This window comes from Podarcis liolepis, assembly GCF_965112155.1.
Source record: "Podarcis liolepis genome assembly, chromosome: 2".
Lineage (NCBI taxonomy): Eukaryota > Metazoa > Chordata > Lepidosauria > Squamata > Lacertidae > Podarcis > Podarcis liolepis.
In genome coordinates, this window is record NC_139555.1 from 104,171,663 (window position 1) to 104,189,781 (window position 18,119).

Genomic DNA, 18,119 nt, shown 5'->3' on the forward strand with positions numbered 1-18,119 from the left:
GCATATTAATGTAAGGCTGAAGGTGCTGCAAAGTATCTTTGCCAAAACCACATAGATAAATGGAATTTTAAAGCTTCTAGACATCCACATTTTTCACCACAGAGGTGGTAATTAACATTAAAGTGTGTTCCCCTCCCAGCATTATTGAAATTCCATTAACATTTATTTTAATAAAAATATGACTGAATAATATAATAGGTTACATGAAATCTTATACACAATGACACTCTGCATAGTAACAAACACTGGTGTATACTCGACTTTAAAAATCTAGCGATAATCCTTTAAAGTGCAATTTAAGAGTTTGAGCAAATCAAGAAGGGCATCTTTTCACTAACATTAAATTATGGAGCTCTTTTGTTAACACCCACTTCAACAACACATCTCACATTGCTGTAAATTTTGGTTTGATGGAAACGCCCTGCAACTCCCCATTTAAGTGTAATGCAAGCTCATTACAAAACTTACTTGCTTGAATTACTCCTCTTTTAAAGCAGAGCCATCTTAGGTTAACAGGTCTTTCAATAGTATTAAGAGTAGTGCTCAGGACTTTACAGAGCAGAGAAGAAAGGGAGACCAAGCCTTAAATCTCTCACCAGTGTTAACTTTCAGACTGAGTGAATGTTTAGCATAATTAAAGCTAATTCAATGCATCAAATCTTGATGTACCGGGTTTTAAACTTTCAGAAGCAGGTCTCGGAAAATGAACTGCCGTTGTCGAGCTATTTTTATTCTATTAGAAGGAATACAACATAGCCAAAAACAAGATCCCACCCCCTAAAAGAAGGAGGGTTCCTTTAAACCAGAATCGGCACTTCACCCCCCCGAAACGGCAAAGCAATTTGACACGGTACTGCTACTCAGTTAAGAGATTGTGCTAAGGGGGGGTGGGGGGTGGGGAGGAGCTTGAAATGGCTCTAAACAAGCAGCTGTAAAACATGACGCCACCAGGCAGTGGCTATATCAAATAGTTATTTAAGATTTGTTCCTAGAACACAAGGAATACCCCAAGCTGGGTCGGTATGAACAGTTTCAGCTGATTCTAGGAGCACTGTAGTCACAGGTTTCTGTTTTCTTCAGACCTCCTTTCTGGAAATTCTGAATTGAGCTGAGTAAGGCGCCCCGGCTTGTGCTGTTTACAGGCCGCAGGTCAGGCTGCGTTGCCACATCCAAATTAGGAGGAGGAGGGGGAGCTGCTGGTGGTGGCGGCGGCGGCGAAGGAATTGTCGAGGCGCCTGCTGCTGGGAAGATATTAGACATAACACAGTCAGAAACCGAAACCCGTGAAAGCAAGATACTGCTGGATAAAATGACACATCTGCAAAAACTGCCCAATGTACAAAAGAAAAGAGTACGGTAGGAAAGCATGCAAAAAAACCAAAAAAGCCAAGATGATTTCAGGTTAAATAATAATAATTTAAAAATGGACAAGAAGACAGGCATACAGGAGGAGAATAGATCAAAAGAGCAGGCAGGACAAATAAGTCACACTTAAGATGTTTTATGGTCCTTGCAATCCATGTTCATGTGGACAAGCAAACTGGAGGAGGAAATAATTATCATTCCAGGTCCAGTTCGTAAGCATAAAAACTGGGCTGTAGACCAGTGATATATTGCCTACGTCCCGTAGCTTGTGGGACGCAGCCAAACAGCATTGGCTTAGCTTGTGCAAAGCAAGACATTGGCCTTCCAAACGTTGTGGAAAGGCTTTAGCAGGTCAGAGGTAGCCTGCAAGCCAATATCAACTTTCCACACCCAACGCAGCTGCTGGCAACGTCGTACAACACCCTGTGTACATTTGCACCACAACAGCACCCAAACCCAAATCCTGCCTAAAATGTTGGCAGAGCTGCCGCTTATGACAGCAGACATGGAGAAGCAGCACTGTATTAAGGCCCTTCTCCCAGGTGCAATCGCTTTTTCATCCTGGCTTTTGTCTCCTTTCAGGAGACAAAAGCCAGCCTGACAGTCCCTATCTCACGGCACACCAGCTGAAAACCAGAGAAGCCACATGTAGGCACCATCTTTGACATGCTAATGGCAGCGAGGGATGTGGCTTCAAATTCTTCACAGAGAAATCCTTTTGAAACACTTTCTCCAGCAACAATATTTCTAAATGCTTTGATTCAGTTGATAATCAGTTTAATGCTTTGGCGGAGGGGGTGGGAGGGAGCAAGCTCAGAGAGAACCGAAGAAGGCTGCAGGAAAGAAAATGTACAGCATGGCAAAAAATGCATGATGGGGTGACAAAGGAAGAACATGGGGAGAAACAGCAGCATGCTACCAGCTGAGCAGGATCAAGCGGCAAATACATAAGGAGTTTATTTAACAAAAACAAAAAAACCAGCATCCTAAACAGGCACATACAGGTTTGTCTTTCAACCCTCCCTGAGACATCTAAACACAGCAGGTTGCGAAGACGAGTAACATTCAACCAACCAAGTGAAAGAAGGAGGTATAAAAAGCTAGAAACATATAGGTGAAAATGCACCGACCGTAAGAACCAACTGAGAATGCAAAATTAGTTGCAGGATGCTAGGAACAAAAGATCAAAAGCAAAAGGATGCTGAGCGCAAGTGCCAAGGCGCATTGCTTGCCATTACAGTGACAGATGAAAATGCCAACAGTCCAATGAAAGGCAGCTTTCTACACTTAGGAATTCAAAGTCACCACCCTCAGTTACTAGAAATAGGACTTGGACTTTTACACTGGGTACTTATGTTGCTTCACTGAAAGTAATTTTGAAAAAAAAATTCCAGTTAGAGACTCTCTGGCCTTGATTTGTCTTTTCAGATAGCAAATAGGGGATGGATCGGGGTGATCCAAACATTCTTCTTCCAGCTTGCGTGTCTGTTAGAATTAAATACTCCTAATTCTCTTTGCCGACTTTACTCTTGACTTCTGTTTCACTAAGGAATTCTGAGTGGGGTCTTGCTGCACCAGTGTCAAAAGCGCCCATAATATCCATTTAAGAAGGTGCAAAGGCCACTCCCCTCCCCATTCTCTCTCAAAAGCATATACACCCAACTTCTACAGCAGAAATGCTTTCCTCCATGTAGAGTAATTACATTACTCAGGCAATACGAACCAGCACTCAGAAAAATCTCCACTTGGAATTCCTAGAATTTCCTCCTTTGTTCTTTTACACACTACTCATATGAGCAGACTACCGTATTTTTCGCTCTATAAGATGCACCAGACCACAAGACGCACCTAGTTTTTGGAGGAGGAAAACAAGAAGAAAAATATTCTGAATTTCAGAAGCCAGAACAGCAAGAGGGATCGCTGTGCAGTGAAAGCAGCAATCCCTCTTGCTGTTCTGGCTTCTGAGATAGCTGCACAGCCTGGCTAAGAGGCCTGGTACGTTCAGCAGAATTTCTGTTCCAATAAACTCCCTAAAATCAAGCATTTGCCCAACACACTGTTATGATTTAACAAACAACTATTCGATGAAACGGCAATCTTCAGCCAATTCAATCCACATCTATTAACTAAAGCAGGCATCCCCAAACTTGGCCCTCCAGACGTTTTGGGACTACAACTCCTATCATCCCTAGCTAACAGGATCAGTGGTCAGGGATGATGGGAATTGTAGTCCCAAAAAATATGGAGTTTGGGGATGCCTGAACTAAAGCATTAATTGCTTATTAGAATTTGCCCCCTTATAAATTATAGGACTAAAATGGAAGGGCAAACTAGCCACACTCCGTAGCATCAAAGAGGATGATAAAAGAACCTGTTCTTTATCTTTCTAGTTTGCATCCAATAATTTGCAGATCCCCCCCCCACCATTTCAGCATGAAAGATTACCGCATATACGCAAATCTAATGCGCCATCAAATCTAACACACACCTCAGTTTTCAAAACCTTGAAACCAATAAAGTATTTGCTGGCGAATGTAAATGCACCATCAAATCTAATGTGCACCCTAATTTTTGCAATGTAATTTGGCCATAAAAGGTGTGTATGACATTCAAGTAAATACGGTAATTGCAGCCAACTGAAGCCAACAGCACCTAGCTAAAAAACCACGGCTACTGTGTCTTTTTCCATCTATAAAGCCAGCTTGGTTCAACCCTGTTCACGCTTAAGCTATTTTAGCTCTAGAGAAATCTCTGTGTGTAACATCTCCCACCACCACATTCCGGGCAGGGTGGGGGTTGGGAAGAACAAGACAGGCGGGTAGGAAATGATCTCTACTAGTGGAGTATCACCACTCTTGCCCTTCTCAACAAATCATGTGCTGTTATGGAAGACAGCGAGGACATCTGTGGTCTCCAGATGTTGCTAGCCTCAACCAGCTTGGCCAATGGAAAGGGATGGTGGGAACTGTTGCTCAACAACTTCTATAGGACCAGATTCCCCATCCTTGCGCTATAGCATATCCCCACAGCACTAAGGGGCTGCTCAGGGTCAGCTCGCTGGCTGCAGAAACATGAGCAGCCCACTCTCACCTGACATAATTCATGCTACCATTGAAAGGCAACTGATTACTGCTTACAATCTCTCCTGGAACTGTAGATAGTGATCCAAGGTCAACTAGCGAGTCTCATGGCTGAGCGGTGATTTGAACTTGGCCAAGGCACTGCACCTGCCTACTTGACTATATCGGCTCACAAATTTATTTCAATCTAGGTAACACTTTTACCATCATGGGGATAAATTGGGGGGGGTGTCTGCTAGCACCAAAATATACTGGACTGCCTCTTGCAATTCACCCACTCTTGTGCTTGTCATTTTGTGGTGTGTGTGTGTGTGTGTGTGTGTGTGTGTGTGTGTGTGTCCCCTTCAGGGGCCAGTTCTTATTTTCCTTCATGCCTCCTTCCCTTACAATTCCTTGAGTGTCCCCCTGTATTACATATTTCGAAAGGCTGCAAAGGAAAATATTCTTTTCTTAACTGCTGACAGCGAAGAGTACCTCTTTGCCCTTTCATCAATGTCTTCGTAGAGACATCGATACTGTGGTTTGGACATTAAAAAGAAAAAAATGTTTAAAAAGCAATCATCCAGCTAAAAGCTGAAGAGAGATGGCTAAAAGCTGAAGAGAGATGGCAAAGCGTGTTTCGGTTTGTTTTTAACGCACAGTTCACCACAATAACTTGTGAATAATGCTTTCCATTTTGGGTAAACATCTTTAAACATCAACATCAGATTACTTTACCAAGAATTCACGTTCAAAATGGCGCATGCTCTATTGAAGACAGCGGAAAGGAAAGAGCAAGAGAGAGAGAGAGAGAGAAAGAAAAGAGATAGGAAAAAGAGCACAAACAGTCAGTATTTTGATGTTAAGAGGGCTATTCAACAACAATAAGGAGATACAGACATCGGTTATTAAATACAGTTATGAACACAATGGTTAGACAAACTGGCCTGCTGACATGTTTTTCTATGGCTTTAAACTGGGGTTCCCAAACTGTGGTCCATGGACCACCGGTGCTGTCTGCAAGCTTCATTTAGGTGGTTTGCGGCCTGTCTGTGAAGAGTGACAGCAGCAGAAGCAGCGGTGAACCTCTGTCACTCTTAGAACCCAGTGATCAACCCAGAGGGTGAGTTAGGTGGACCAGAAGTGATATTGGGAGGAAGCTCTTAAAAGGAGCAGAGAGGATTAGCAGCTAAATTAATGCAAGGCTATAATTAAGAAGTTTAATATTGGTTCAATGAAAAAAAATATCATATAGCATCTAACAGAGTGCCTTACAATTACTTAACATGCAGAAAAATCATTAAGCGGTCTACCAAGACCCTCAGCAATTTTCACGTGGTCCATGGGCAGGGAGGGAAGGTTTGGGAACCACCGACCTAGAATGAATTGCCCAGAGATAACAAAACGTCCAGATCGTAGTACACACACCACATACAAAAACATTCAATATTTTTCACTTTCGAAGGACTTCAGAGACTGGAGCCGTTTTATAGCACTAGACGATTCACTCCTCTAACCTGTATTGCCTACGCTTTCCAAGCTCTTAGAAAAAGGCATCTTGCAGTCCTGTTACCTAGGAATATTTAACTGCAGGAGCTAAGGATCAAACCTGTAGTCTTCTGCAAGGCGTGTATGTGGTCTATCGAACTATGGACTCCCATATGTCAAGCACTGTGGATAGTAGGTCCCTTTAGAAAAGGTATCTTATTCACAATCCTTTCCCCAGAATCTAAGCAGCAGCAATCTCGAAATACATTTTCAAAACTCATTTGTCTTGTATGGAAGACATCACTAGAAAACGGACCTGAAATGATCCGCTGCCTTCCAAGGTTAATTCAGCCACTATATATGGATTTAGTAAGCTCATGACAAAATATCAAAACAAGCAAGCAACTGTGCCCAAATTAAATCTACCGAAGGCCTAGAACCACAGAGGTTTGTGTGACGATCAACACCTGCCGCTACCTAAATCAATTAAGGAATAATGTATCCAACCAGGAGGAAGGAAATCCTTTAAGTCATTTCGCTTCTGAGCTGCCACCCACCACACACACACACACACACACACACACACACACACACACAATATGCATTTATTGTGTCCTCTGGTGGAAGTTGTTCCAGTGGAAAACACACAGTTTAAACCACTCACGTGGCTGTTTCATCCATCACAAGTACACTGTTGAGTTATCAGCTGCTCAATCAGGGCTTTTTTTAATGCCAATTTGTATTATTCTATTAAGAAAAAGCACAACTCTGGATGCCTAGAAATGCGTATGTCATCTGAAAGTGGAGCAAGCACTTTTTCAAACTGTTAAAAGGTCCAAGGGGGTGACACATAGACATGTAGTGAGACGGTTGGTCGTGCAGCACTGGCAAACACCCAAAGAGCCCAAACGTATGGTGGACCCAAGTAGTTTAGAGACAGCACAAAAGAGTTCTCTGATTTCCCTTCCTGCCCCTTCCATGTGAAAGAAACCCACTTAGGGGGCTTTGACTGAAGCCTGCAAAAATCCTAAGACTGGATAGAGGAAAACTTGAACTAACAAACAGGAAGGAAAAGCACAGTGAAGAAGGCAGACAGAAGAACCCACCACACTGGAAAACAAGGAGGTATTAACCTGAACATATGAATATATCTTATACAGACTATTCTGCTTCGGTGCTTAAATGAAGTCATCTCAATGGGCTAGGAATAGCTTAGATTTAGCATCAGCAAAGGGGCCAGGCAGGCAGGCAGGCTTAAAGGAAGTGCAAACTATGAAGCACGGCGTCATCAAGTAATTCAGGTTTATGTTGATAAAACAAGAAGGCTGAAAACAGTTTGCCAGATTCAAAGAAGAAACACAAAATCTGAACTCTCTTCTATGGTGACAAGGCAGAATCAAAAAGCTATCAAGACGCATTTTAAGGCAAGTGGTATTATTTCCTGTCTCATAAAGAGCAAAATTAGTCATTCTTCTGCTTGACGACAAAACCCAAGAGAGAGATGGGCAGGCAGCGTGTCGACTCTTTAACTCACCTGCAGTACAAGGTGGAACAGGGGAAGAAGGTGATGTCAGAGGTGAACTCGCCCCAGAGCCTGCTGAATAAGAAACATCCAGAGTTGCTAAAAAGGTGCAGTTTCAAAATCCTTTTCACTGCTTAAAATGAGGCTTGCTGAAATAAGCAGCAAACCTACATACACAGGGAGGGGACTGGGCCAACTGCACATTATACGTTAAATGTGGAGGTGCATTTAATGTGACTGGTTTTTAAAAAACCAAAACAGCAGATTTAGTGGGAGACAATCCAGATCAGAACCACAGCAGGAAGGGAAGGGTAATCTAACTATTTCATTCTCTGCCACAGTCCATGTGAAAATCCCACCTCCCCTCAAACTACTATTAGTATCAGGAGGAAAGCTTCTATTAGCGCCAATGAGAGTTTTCCTTCCAAAACAAAATAGCAGGCAAGGGTGGGGAGTGGGGCAGTCTTTTCTTGTCGGGAAGCAAAAGAATTAAACTTCTCCTGACTTGTCACAGTCCTGACTTTTAAACAAAGACCCGCACTGGCAGCTATTTTGTTTTGTTTTTGTTTTAAATAAGCCACACTGAATGCAAAGAAGCATTTAACATGATACAGCTTGGCCCTGTAGCTAAGCTGAGGAACCAGGCAGAATATGAGTGGGTGGGATGCAAACAAGGCCAGGGTGTTCTGTGGTGGGTCACGCTATGCAGTTTGCAGCAGAGAAGGGCAAACCCTGCACAAATTTCACTACTCTGTCTGCTTCAGAGAGACTAATTCTATCCTTCGGAGCACTGATCTCACTAGTGCAAACTTGCCTGGAGGGGAATTAAAATTCCAGCGAGAAACTTTACCAACTGTACTCTTAGCTAAACACAAGGGGATTTGCAGGTGGGTTTTGCCAGGTCAGCGGATGTTCTTGGCACCTGGTCATGAACAAAGCTGAACACCATGAAAAAGTTCTGGGAAGTAATGAATTACTAAATCCTTGAGGGTCAAACTAGGGGATTTGTGGGAGTTGGACAAAATGTCTCCCAGTGCTGGGTTTGTTTTTTAGAGAGAGAACTGCAGCAGGCAGCAGTGGCCATGGATCAAATCAGATCAGATCAAATCAGAGTGTGTCTGTGTGTATTTAACTCTTGTTCCACAGGCCTATTGTCTGATCAAACCCCTGCTTCTTTTCCACGCACTGGGAAGACAACACAAGGCCAATTTCATTTAACACCCCACTGGGGAGCACGGTCTACCTCCCAGACACTGCTCGGATCAAATCCACATCTTCCCATTGCTCAATTTCAGGCTTGCCTGTTTTAAAGCAACAAACCCCAATGGGTTTCTTCATGTATCCTCTGTGCACAATCTAATTTGGGTCACTAAGTGCTGCGCAGCAACACACATCTCTCTATGTAGCAAGGCTACCTTATTGATAAGCGACGCTTCCAAAATCTCCATTGGTGGAATATATTTTATTACGAGGTCTGCAGAAGTATGCAGAACCTTCTATTAATTTTATTCTAAGGGGAATACCATGCTCTATATAGTCGTTCTATAGTCTCGTTTGGATGTGCTGTGTTTGAAAACTTAATAAACACATCTCTCTCTTTTAAAAAAATAAAAATGCTCTGCTTGGAATGTGTATCAAGGGCCTATCGCCCTTCTCATGGAGGCAGCTTCCCTTCCCTTCCTGGTGAATCAATTGCTAGAAGCAGAAGGGAAATATTGTTGAATTCACACTGAGATGATGTGCATTTTCCAGCTTCTGGTCTCAGTCAGGCTCACCATAAGCAAACGGCTGCTGCCACAAAGAGCTGCCACAGCCAGGGCAAGGGTGTGCCAACACAAGTGTGTGCCAATCCTTGTGCACATATGGAAAATGGCTTAACAAGGAGATCCCAGTACGTTTCCGAGTACAATTCAAAGTGTTGGTGCTGACCTTTAAAGCCCTAAACGGCCTCGGTCCAGTATACCTGAAGGAGCGTCTCCACCTCCATCGTTCTACCCGGACACTGAGGTCCAGCACCGAGGGCCTTCTGGCGGTTCCCTCACTGCGAGAGGCCAAGCTACAGGGAACCAGGCAGAGGGCCTTCTCGGTAGTGGCGCCCTCCCTGTGGAACGCCCTCCCACCAGATGTCAAAGAGAATAACAACTACCAGACTTTTAGAAGACATCTGAAGGCAGCCCTGTTTAGGGAAGCTTTTAATGTTTGATGTATCACAGTATTTTAATATTCTTTTGGAAGCCGCCCAGAGTGGCTGGGGAAACCCAGCCAAATGGGCGGGGTATAAATAATAAATTATTATTATTATTATTATTATTATTATTATTATTATTATTATCCTGAGAATTGCAAGTCACTATCCCAGAAAAAGTCACCCTAGCTCACAGCTCAAGGTCTGACAACCTTGCAGCAATGGCACTGTTAGCATTGTACACACACTTCATTAGACTCTGCAGGAAAAAATCTTTCCCCGGTGCCTCATATGTCACAACAAGGCTCCCATCTTGGTGTAATTCATGGGTAGGCAAACTAAGGCCCGGGGGCCAGATCCGGCCCAATCACCTTCTAAATCCGGCCCACAGACGGTCAGGAATCAGCGTGTTTTTACATGAGTAGAATGTGTCCTTTTATTTAAAATGCATCTCTGGGTTATTTGTGGGGCCTGCCTGATGTTTTTACATGAGTAATAATAATAATAATTTATTATTTATACCCGCCCATCTAGCTGGGTTTCCCCAGCCACTCTGGGCGGCTTCCAACAAAATATTAAAATACAATAGTCTGTTAAACATTAAAAGCTTCCCTAAGCAGGGCTGCCTTCAGATGTCTTCTAAAATGCATCTCTGGGTTATTTGTGGGGCATAGGAATTCGTTCATTTTTTATTTTTATTTTTCAAAATGTAGTCTGGCCCCCCACAAGGTCTGAGGGACAGTGGACCGGCCCCCTGCTGAAAATGTTTGCTGACCCCTGGTGCAGTTAGTTACCTGAATTGTTAGAGTTGCTGTATTTCATCGTTTGTTCCTCTCCACTCTCAAAGGACGAGCGTTTAGACTTCTGCAGGCACAAAAAGGAAGAGATTCAACAGTTCACAAGTGGTTAGCCGACTGCCGTTTCGCAACTCTTTTTCCTAGTTCCAAACAGGCCTGCAGCATTTCACACGCATTATATACAGTTTGAAATGGGATGATCGCATATACACTATTTTCCCATTCCGAGAAAACTATTATTATTAATCTTAGATTCCAGTGCTGCTTACTTTTCGTGCTAAGATCTTCCTCTTTTTTTTCTCTTCCTCTGAACCATAATGAGATTGGGCTCTCGTCAGTCTTCTGTGCTGATGAATCTTTTAACAAAAGAAGAAAAGGACTTAGGGGGCAAAGCAGATTACAAATGTTTACCAATTCAAAAACCATTTCCCCATTAGATGTTGTTGTAATAGTTCTCTCTGCTTTATATACATTATAAAATGAAATAATTATAAAAATATTTACCAATAATAATTAATAATAAATAATAATAATAATAATAATAATTAGCAGTATTTGTCTGAGAAACCATCAGCACTAATGGAAAGAGGTTCAAAACTTACCTGTTTCTGTTCTTCTACTAGTCTTTTCTCTATGCATTCTTTGGCAATCTTCAATGCTTCTTTTAACTTAGTGGGGATCTGATAAGCGAAAAGAAAAAGGTCCACAGCTTGGTGACAGAGACTAATATTTATAACATGGCATTCATGCAGATATTCTCTAAAAGTCTGTTGGGCTTAGGGGGAGTGGGGGCCAGGGGGAGGTAGCAATGTGTCAAGGACTGAAAAGTTGGGAAGGGACGGCTAGATAAAATATACTATTAAAAGCAAATTGCCATCAATGTAATTCAACTGTACCTTAAACTGTGTTTTTTCTGAATTTGTTAAAAGGACATCACTGAATAACCTGAAATAAAAAACAAACAGATGATGCACATTCAAAAGCCAGCCACCTTACCTAACTGCTGGGTTGTTGTTTTTTTAATTTTGCACTTGGACTAATAGGAACTGCAGCTAATTGGATTAAGCTCCATATCAGTCTCAGTCTCAGTCTCAGTCAGTTTTATTGCACATAGCCAAAGGCTGCCGCAATGTACACAGAATTATTTGACAATTAATTAAGCTCTATATGGCAAGGTAGAATGGGCGAAGCAGCTCCTTTCAACTCAGGTCTCTAGCAGCTTAGTGGAAACTAGTATAACTAGGTAAGGACCTGCTTTGCAAAAATAGCTTGCCGTGCAATGACTAAACCACGAGACTGCAATTCCAAGGAGCCAGCCTTAGCTGCGATATAGGCGACAGCAGCCTCCTACCCAGTGTTGCTCAGAAATTCTAAGAAATGGGGAAAAAATAGTGCAGTTTTTAAAATAGTGGTGCAAACCAGTGCCATTTCAAAAGGTTCAATCCACCACTTCCTTGACTCAAAAAGGCGTCCAACTGTATCCAGATAGACAAAAACCTGCTCTGTGATCCCAGGAACCACCACACAAAATGTGGTGACGGCATCCGAATGCACAGCGAAAAGAAGCAACTTTCAAAACTATACAGCGGATGTTCAAACATGTGGTTCCATGACCAAGTGAGTCACTTGAAGCCAGTTAGGAGTGACTAGCCTGTACAGAGTGAACAGATAGGGACTTACGGCATTTGTAGGAGCCGGGAGACTGTAGGCATGCCGTTCTTCATGGCTTCGGGAGAAATAATGGATTCCAGTACAGTTACTGAAGGGGTGAGAAATACAGAAGCTAAGTTGAAGGTGAGAATTGTAGAAGTTCATGAAAGAAATGCAAACAATCCGAGTTTCCGCCTGAACTAGGCTGAAATGTTGCTTGGAGCATTTCACTCACCTACAGATGTGGATGGTGCAGGGGGGAAGCTGTCCACTGGAACAGAGTCTGGGGGTCTCCCGTAGGTCATTTCGTACAGTAAGTGACCAAAGCAATGCACATCAACACTTTCTAATGTCTGCGAAAAGAAATGGGAGGGAGAGACAGCTTGCTTAAAATATCGATGTGATTATCACGTGAACCCTACTCTCCATTGGCATCAGCGATCCTGCACATGTAACAAATGTTTACTTCCTGTGTGTACTTGCTGCAAAATGAATAACAGCCAACAGCAAGCATGAATTACATGAATTAAGGCTATATTTCTATACACACTTACCTGGGAATCTGTCCCATTGTACTCAACAGGACTTGCTTCTGAGCAGGCATGGGTTAAGATCGAGCCACAGGAGGATTAGCAAGTTTAGGGAATTGTGATTTGGGACAGACACAAAACAGCCTCTCTGCTGACTGCTTATATTGCAAGCTCATGTCTCCAGCAAACTCAAAACAACTAGGTAACAATTTTTGAAAGCAGCAAGATCCAACTTGTTCTACAAGGTATTTTCAGGACTACCAATATGGCAGAGATCCCATCAGATAAGTGATGTTAAGTATGACATTATAATAGAGAGAGGAGCTTTTCCAAGTGATAAAACAAGACCCCACCCCCTCCAGGATAATCCATCGGTACTCTGCTCACAAGTTTACAGCACCAGTACTACAATACAGTCATACCTTGGTTTTCAAATGCCTTGGGAGTCGAATGCTTTGGCTCCCAAACAATCAAAAACTGGAAGTGATTGTTCCAGTTTCTGAATGTTCCCTGGAACCTGAACATACAACGTGACTTCCGCGACTTCTGATTGGCTGCAGGAGCTTCCTGCAGCTAATCAGAAGCAGCGCCTTGGTTTCCGAACGATTTGGAAGTCAAACGGATTTCCAGAACGGATTCCATTCGACTTCCAAGGTACTACTGTATGTGGTATTCACAAATGCCCTTCTTTGGCGAAAAGACACTGTAGCAAAGGAGTAGCAACTGTACATTTATTGTGCAATATAATATTTATCTGAAAAAGCCAACTACGTACTGCAATGTTTCGGCATTTCAGAGTTGGCTTATTGTTCTCCCTCTCCCTCTAGCAAAACAAAACCAGAACAAGTCAGGGGTTTCTCCCTTCTGATTTTTGGTGCCACCCTCCATTTCTCCTCCTCTTTCTTCCCAGAAAAAGAAGTGCTAACTAGCTCTTGTAACAAAACAAAACAAAAAACAACACATATTGCTGTGTTTCCAAACATCCTTTAAACATCTTTCTATTAAGCTTCTCTCATAGCATTACTGAAAAGCTTTTCTTTTTAAATAAGGTGACTATTTCAACGTATGACATCTATAATGGATTCCCATGCACACAGATGCTTGCCTCGACGTACATTAATTTTGCGGAACTGTGTGAAGTAGGACCGGTAGAAGGAGGGGAGCCCCAGCAGCGAATTCTCCAAATCCAGTAACCTGCATGTGTCCCCGTCCATCATGACATTGGAAGCATGGAGGTGGCCGTACGGAAATCCTTTTTCGTGCAAGAACTTTAAGACCTGGGAGACCAAGCACACAGATGTTTTAGTTTGAGGAAATTAATTCCCTTGGCAAGATCTATTAAATGCCTGTCCAAGGATGTATCCCACACATCCCAAAGGGCATTAATTGGGGGCTTTCGTTCTGTGATGGGTACAAGCCCTATTCACACTTCCCCTGCCCAACCGCCTTTGATGCTTCTGTTATTACTATCCAATAGCCCTTCCTCTCCCCTTTCAGATGCCACACCTCAGTTTCTTCCCATTCTGTCAATAATTTGCTCAAATACCTTCCCTCCCTTCTCAAGCCACCTCGAACTCATAAGGTGCACACCTGCCTTTTGTGGGATGTGATCCACGGGTAGCAGTCAAGTACAACATTCCTTGTTTTCCTAGAGTGGACATGCAAGGGAATGTTTGGTCCAGCCAGTTGAAACTTCCTGTTCCTCCTGGCCTGGAGCATCCTTCCTCTTTGATGTGACCAGAGGTGGGCATGACCTTACCTGTCCAGGTAACAAAAGGACGAGTCACGCAGCTCCCCCCCTTTTTTTCTCTTTCTCCTTTCGTCTGCTTCCAGCTAGGACTGCTCTGTTGGCTTGCAGCCAACAGCAGCACAGGGACTGTCCCCCATATGGGGTAAATCCACATGTTGCTATTTGTAACTTTAAGTCTGCCTTCAGGATTCATACTGTGTACTGCCTGAATGTGAGTAAACTTACTTTTTGTTGACTAAGAATAGGATTGTGGTGTCTTTATTCTTTTAAGAGGGATTCAAGGGAACGTACCAGGAACGTACAATTCAATCTGCGGCAGACTGAATGGCATAATAGTAAGAGGTTCTAACGAGCCTGCAACCAGCTTTCTGCTGCGTGCAAGAAGGGGAATGTAACTCTGCTACGGTTTAGAACTTCAAGTGGATTGTCTGCCTTAACAGCAAATCTATTTTAGACAATTTAAAAAAAAAATCCTGTACCTCTAGAATTTGTCTGCCAAACGTTTTAATTTGCTGAAGTTCAAGACCCTGAATTTTCTTCGGGTTGCAGTACTTCTTCAGAAATGGATCTTTTGGCTTCGCCTGTAATAATCATAACAGCAATTTTGTTTTTAATATCAAACATAACAGAAGTTATCACATCAGAGCAAGGCATTTCAATTCTTAAAAAGTTTTTTTTCCCTTGCATGCACTAAGAAAATATTAGGGCAGGTCCCTGATTAAAGAAACATTTAGGCAATTAATCACATGAGCTGTACTCTAAGGGTTGTGTCCAATGAAAGTCCTGCTAAGAGTAGACCTAATGAAATTAATGGACAACTTGGGTGCATCATTTCAATTGATCCACTCTCGAGTAGAACTTGAGCTGGATACAATCCTAAGTAATTACATTTGCATGTGAGTAAAATAATAGTTCTGAAGAAAGGCATTGTTTTCCTTGATTTTAGATGCAGGTCTTATAGCAGGCAACATCTTAGAAGAGGAACACCCCACTCACCTTGTGTGTGAGAAAGAAAAGTTGAAAATGCCAAAAATGCCTCTTAGTTTGGTGCCTGGTGCTTATAAGAACGTTGTTAAAAAGAATATATACACCACACTATGTTGTAAAAATTTGCTGTCCAGTTATTAGGTATATTATATATCATGCAAGCAAAATGGTTCTTTAGATTTCTTCAATGTTGCAGACCTAAAACATACGCTCTGCAAATACATCAAGTCCACATTACTTATGTACCTTGAAAACATTACGCCTCGAGAGCATACTTAACCCTACCTTATATATCAGGTCTTTGAGTGTTCCTTTTTCGCTGAAGGGTCTTATTACCAGTGCAGAAGATTCATTGGCCATTGCAAAAGTGACTTTGTAAATATAGGGATGCTGTTTTTTAAAAAAGGGAGAGAACACATTTAAGTTTTCTAACATTCTGATCCTAAGTCCCACCAAGTTTGATGTGCAAGTACGGCCTTCACAGTGGTCTAAACCAGTGATGGGGAATATGGAGTCCTTTCAACCTCATGGTCAAGAACATCTGGAAGGCACCAAGCTAGGGGAAGGGATGATTAAGATGACAGTCCGAACGGGGCTTTACTCGGCAAGTCTGTTGCTCGATAAAACACCCCTGATTTTGTTGAACATCCATTGTACCAAACATGACTCACTCCTTCACATGACCAAGTTCCAGGCACAACCTGCACACGGTAAGTCAAGAAGATTGTTACATGATCAGTCCCCGCCCCCAGCATGCAGCAAACACCACCACCTGCTCAAAAGAGTGAGAGATGTCCTGGCAAAAACACTGCAGTGTGTTCTAGACAAATTTGTGCATGGCCAATTGCTCACATTTAAAGGATTAGCGTTTCCCAGCAGAGACCTTTACTTTTGTTTAAATTTTGAACATGACAATCAGTTTTTTTGTGGCAACTCTGAAATGTGTTTGTTTACAGGGATAAACCAAACAACACTCTCAGGAGCTTCTATTGCATTGTAAATAAGTACCTAACGCCTAAAGTGATAAAAGAGAAGGGCATACAAGGTTACTATGGCACATGGTGTTTGGGATGAAACCATGACGGTAGTTCATTTGTTTGCACAAATTAGCTCACAAATAAACTTGTTTTGTTCCTGCAGAGCTTATGGTTGCACACCTCATTTTACCAGATCCACACAGTTAAAATCCCCATTAACACAGTGGGGCTTGCTTTTGAATAAGCATGCACAAGTCTTCAATGCAGCTTTTTTTAATGGCTACTAGCCCAGATGGCTATGTTTCACTTTCACTGCTGAAAGGCAGAATTGCCAGTTGCTGGAGATCCCAAATGGGGAGAGCAATGAGCTTTTACTGCCTCCCCCTTCCTCCCCTCTCTCTTCCGACTTCTCTTTTCCCTCAACCCCTTATTGCCTATAACAGAAACGTCTCGCTCTCTGAATATGATGGAGTTTACAACTTGAAAACAGGGACTCTGTATGTTCTACTGCAGGCTTCCTCAACCTCGGCCCTCCTGGTGTTTTTGGCCTACAACTCCCATGACCCCTAGCTAGCAGGACCAGTGGTCAGGGATGATGGGAATTGTAGTCTCAAAACAACTGGAGGGCTGAGGTTGAGGAACCCTGTTCTACTGTTACCCAAGAAAATATTGTAATAAAAACATATTTAAAAAACAAAACGCAAGAAAGAAAACCTGCAACAAAATGTATTTCTTTTATTTACTTAACAAAAAGAGAATGCTCAAAATAAACTCCTAGCCGGCTGTGACAGGTTCACAGCTAATGAAAAGCACTTTAAACGCCCATCCAGTTTAAGAACGATGCATGGGCGATAGGGAGCCCAAGGGCCAAGCTTTGAAATCAAGATGGGATACGGTCACCTCTGTGCACTACTGACTTTTGTGAAGTTTTGTGTTGGACCAAGGAAAGTATGTGGATTAAAAGTAACAATTAAAGAAACTACTCACAGAACAAGAAGAAAGAAGTTTCACAGCGCACTGAAGATCTTTGTCAGACAGGTACTTGTCAGGGCCCAGGTCAGCCTGGAAATACAATGACTACGTTACTCAAAATGACAAAAAACAAACAAAACACCACACGCTGATTAAAAGAACAGGCACACACTGTAACTGAAGCACCACAATGGCAGCCAGCACAGTGCCCTCCAGATGCCATTGGACTTCCAACTCTTATGAACTCTAACCAGCAGAGGGATATTGCAAGTTGTTGTCTGCAACATCTGGAAGGCCCACAGCAACTACATCTGAAGCACTGAAGAGCTTCCCCCGTCCCCGTCCCCCCCCCCAGCCCTCTTTTACAGCATGGAGCAGCACAACACTGACCACAACCTACTGCTTTTCCATTGAATCGCCACAGTGGCCATGCCACTGCTGCCACCTCCTGGGTGCCACTGCCCAAGAATCATAAAGATGGTGTTAGTGGTCCTAAGAATCCTTCCCTCCCCCTCCCCCCCTTGCGCCCACCAACCAGGTATAATGGTTGGGGGAGAATTTCACTTAAACATGCTAGTATGGACATATAAGCATCCTTAAAGGTAAAGGACCCCTGACAGCTAAGTCCAGTCACAGACGACTCTGGGGTTGCGGCGCTCATCTCGCTTTACTGGCCAAGGGAGCTGCCGTTTGTCCACAGTTAGTTTTTCCGGGTCATGTGGCCAGCATGACTGAGCTGCTTCTGACGAAACCAGAGCAGCGCACGGAAACACTGATTACATTCCCGCCAGAGCGGTACCTATTTATCTACTTGCACTTTGACGTGCTTTCGAACAG

At 42.9% G+C, this 18,119-nt stretch overlaps 1 protein-coding gene across 4 annotated transcripts in view; it reads right to left on the reverse strand.

Annotated features, from left to right (window-relative positions):
- Positions 1-141: 141 nt before the first annotated feature.
- PXK (PX domain containing serine/threonine kinase like) overlaps positions 142-18,119 on the reverse strand; it is a 46,034-nt gene continuing 28,056 nt past the window's right edge. The window contains exons 7-18 of one of the 4 annotated variants that reach the window (XM_083492385.1): positions 17,298-17,372; positions 15,619-15,723; positions 14,826-14,927; positions 13,712-13,873; positions 12,302-12,419; positions 12,097-12,175; positions 11,313-11,361; positions 11,019-11,096; positions 10,686-10,772; positions 10,414-10,483; positions 7,447-7,509; positions 142-1,238 (exon numbers count right to left, since the gene is read on the reverse strand). In XM_083492385.1, the coding sequence (XP_083348511.1) occupies positions 1,033-1,238; positions 7,447-7,509; positions 10,414-10,483; positions 10,686-10,772; positions 11,019-11,096; positions 11,313-11,361; positions 12,097-12,175; positions 12,302-12,419; positions 13,712-13,873; positions 14,826-14,927; positions 15,619-15,723; positions 17,298-17,372 (1,194 nt within the window). In that variant the 3' untranslated portion in view covers positions 142-1,032. Of the gene's footprint in view, positions 1,242-7,446; positions 7,510-10,413; positions 10,484-10,685; positions 10,773-11,018; positions 11,097-11,312; positions 11,362-12,096; positions 12,176-12,301; positions 12,420-13,711; positions 13,874-14,825; positions 14,928-15,618; positions 15,724-17,297; positions 17,373-18,119 lie in introns of all 4 variants that reach the window. The other 3 variants (XM_083492386.1, XM_083492387.1, XM_083492384.1) reach the window with 3 other exon arrangements.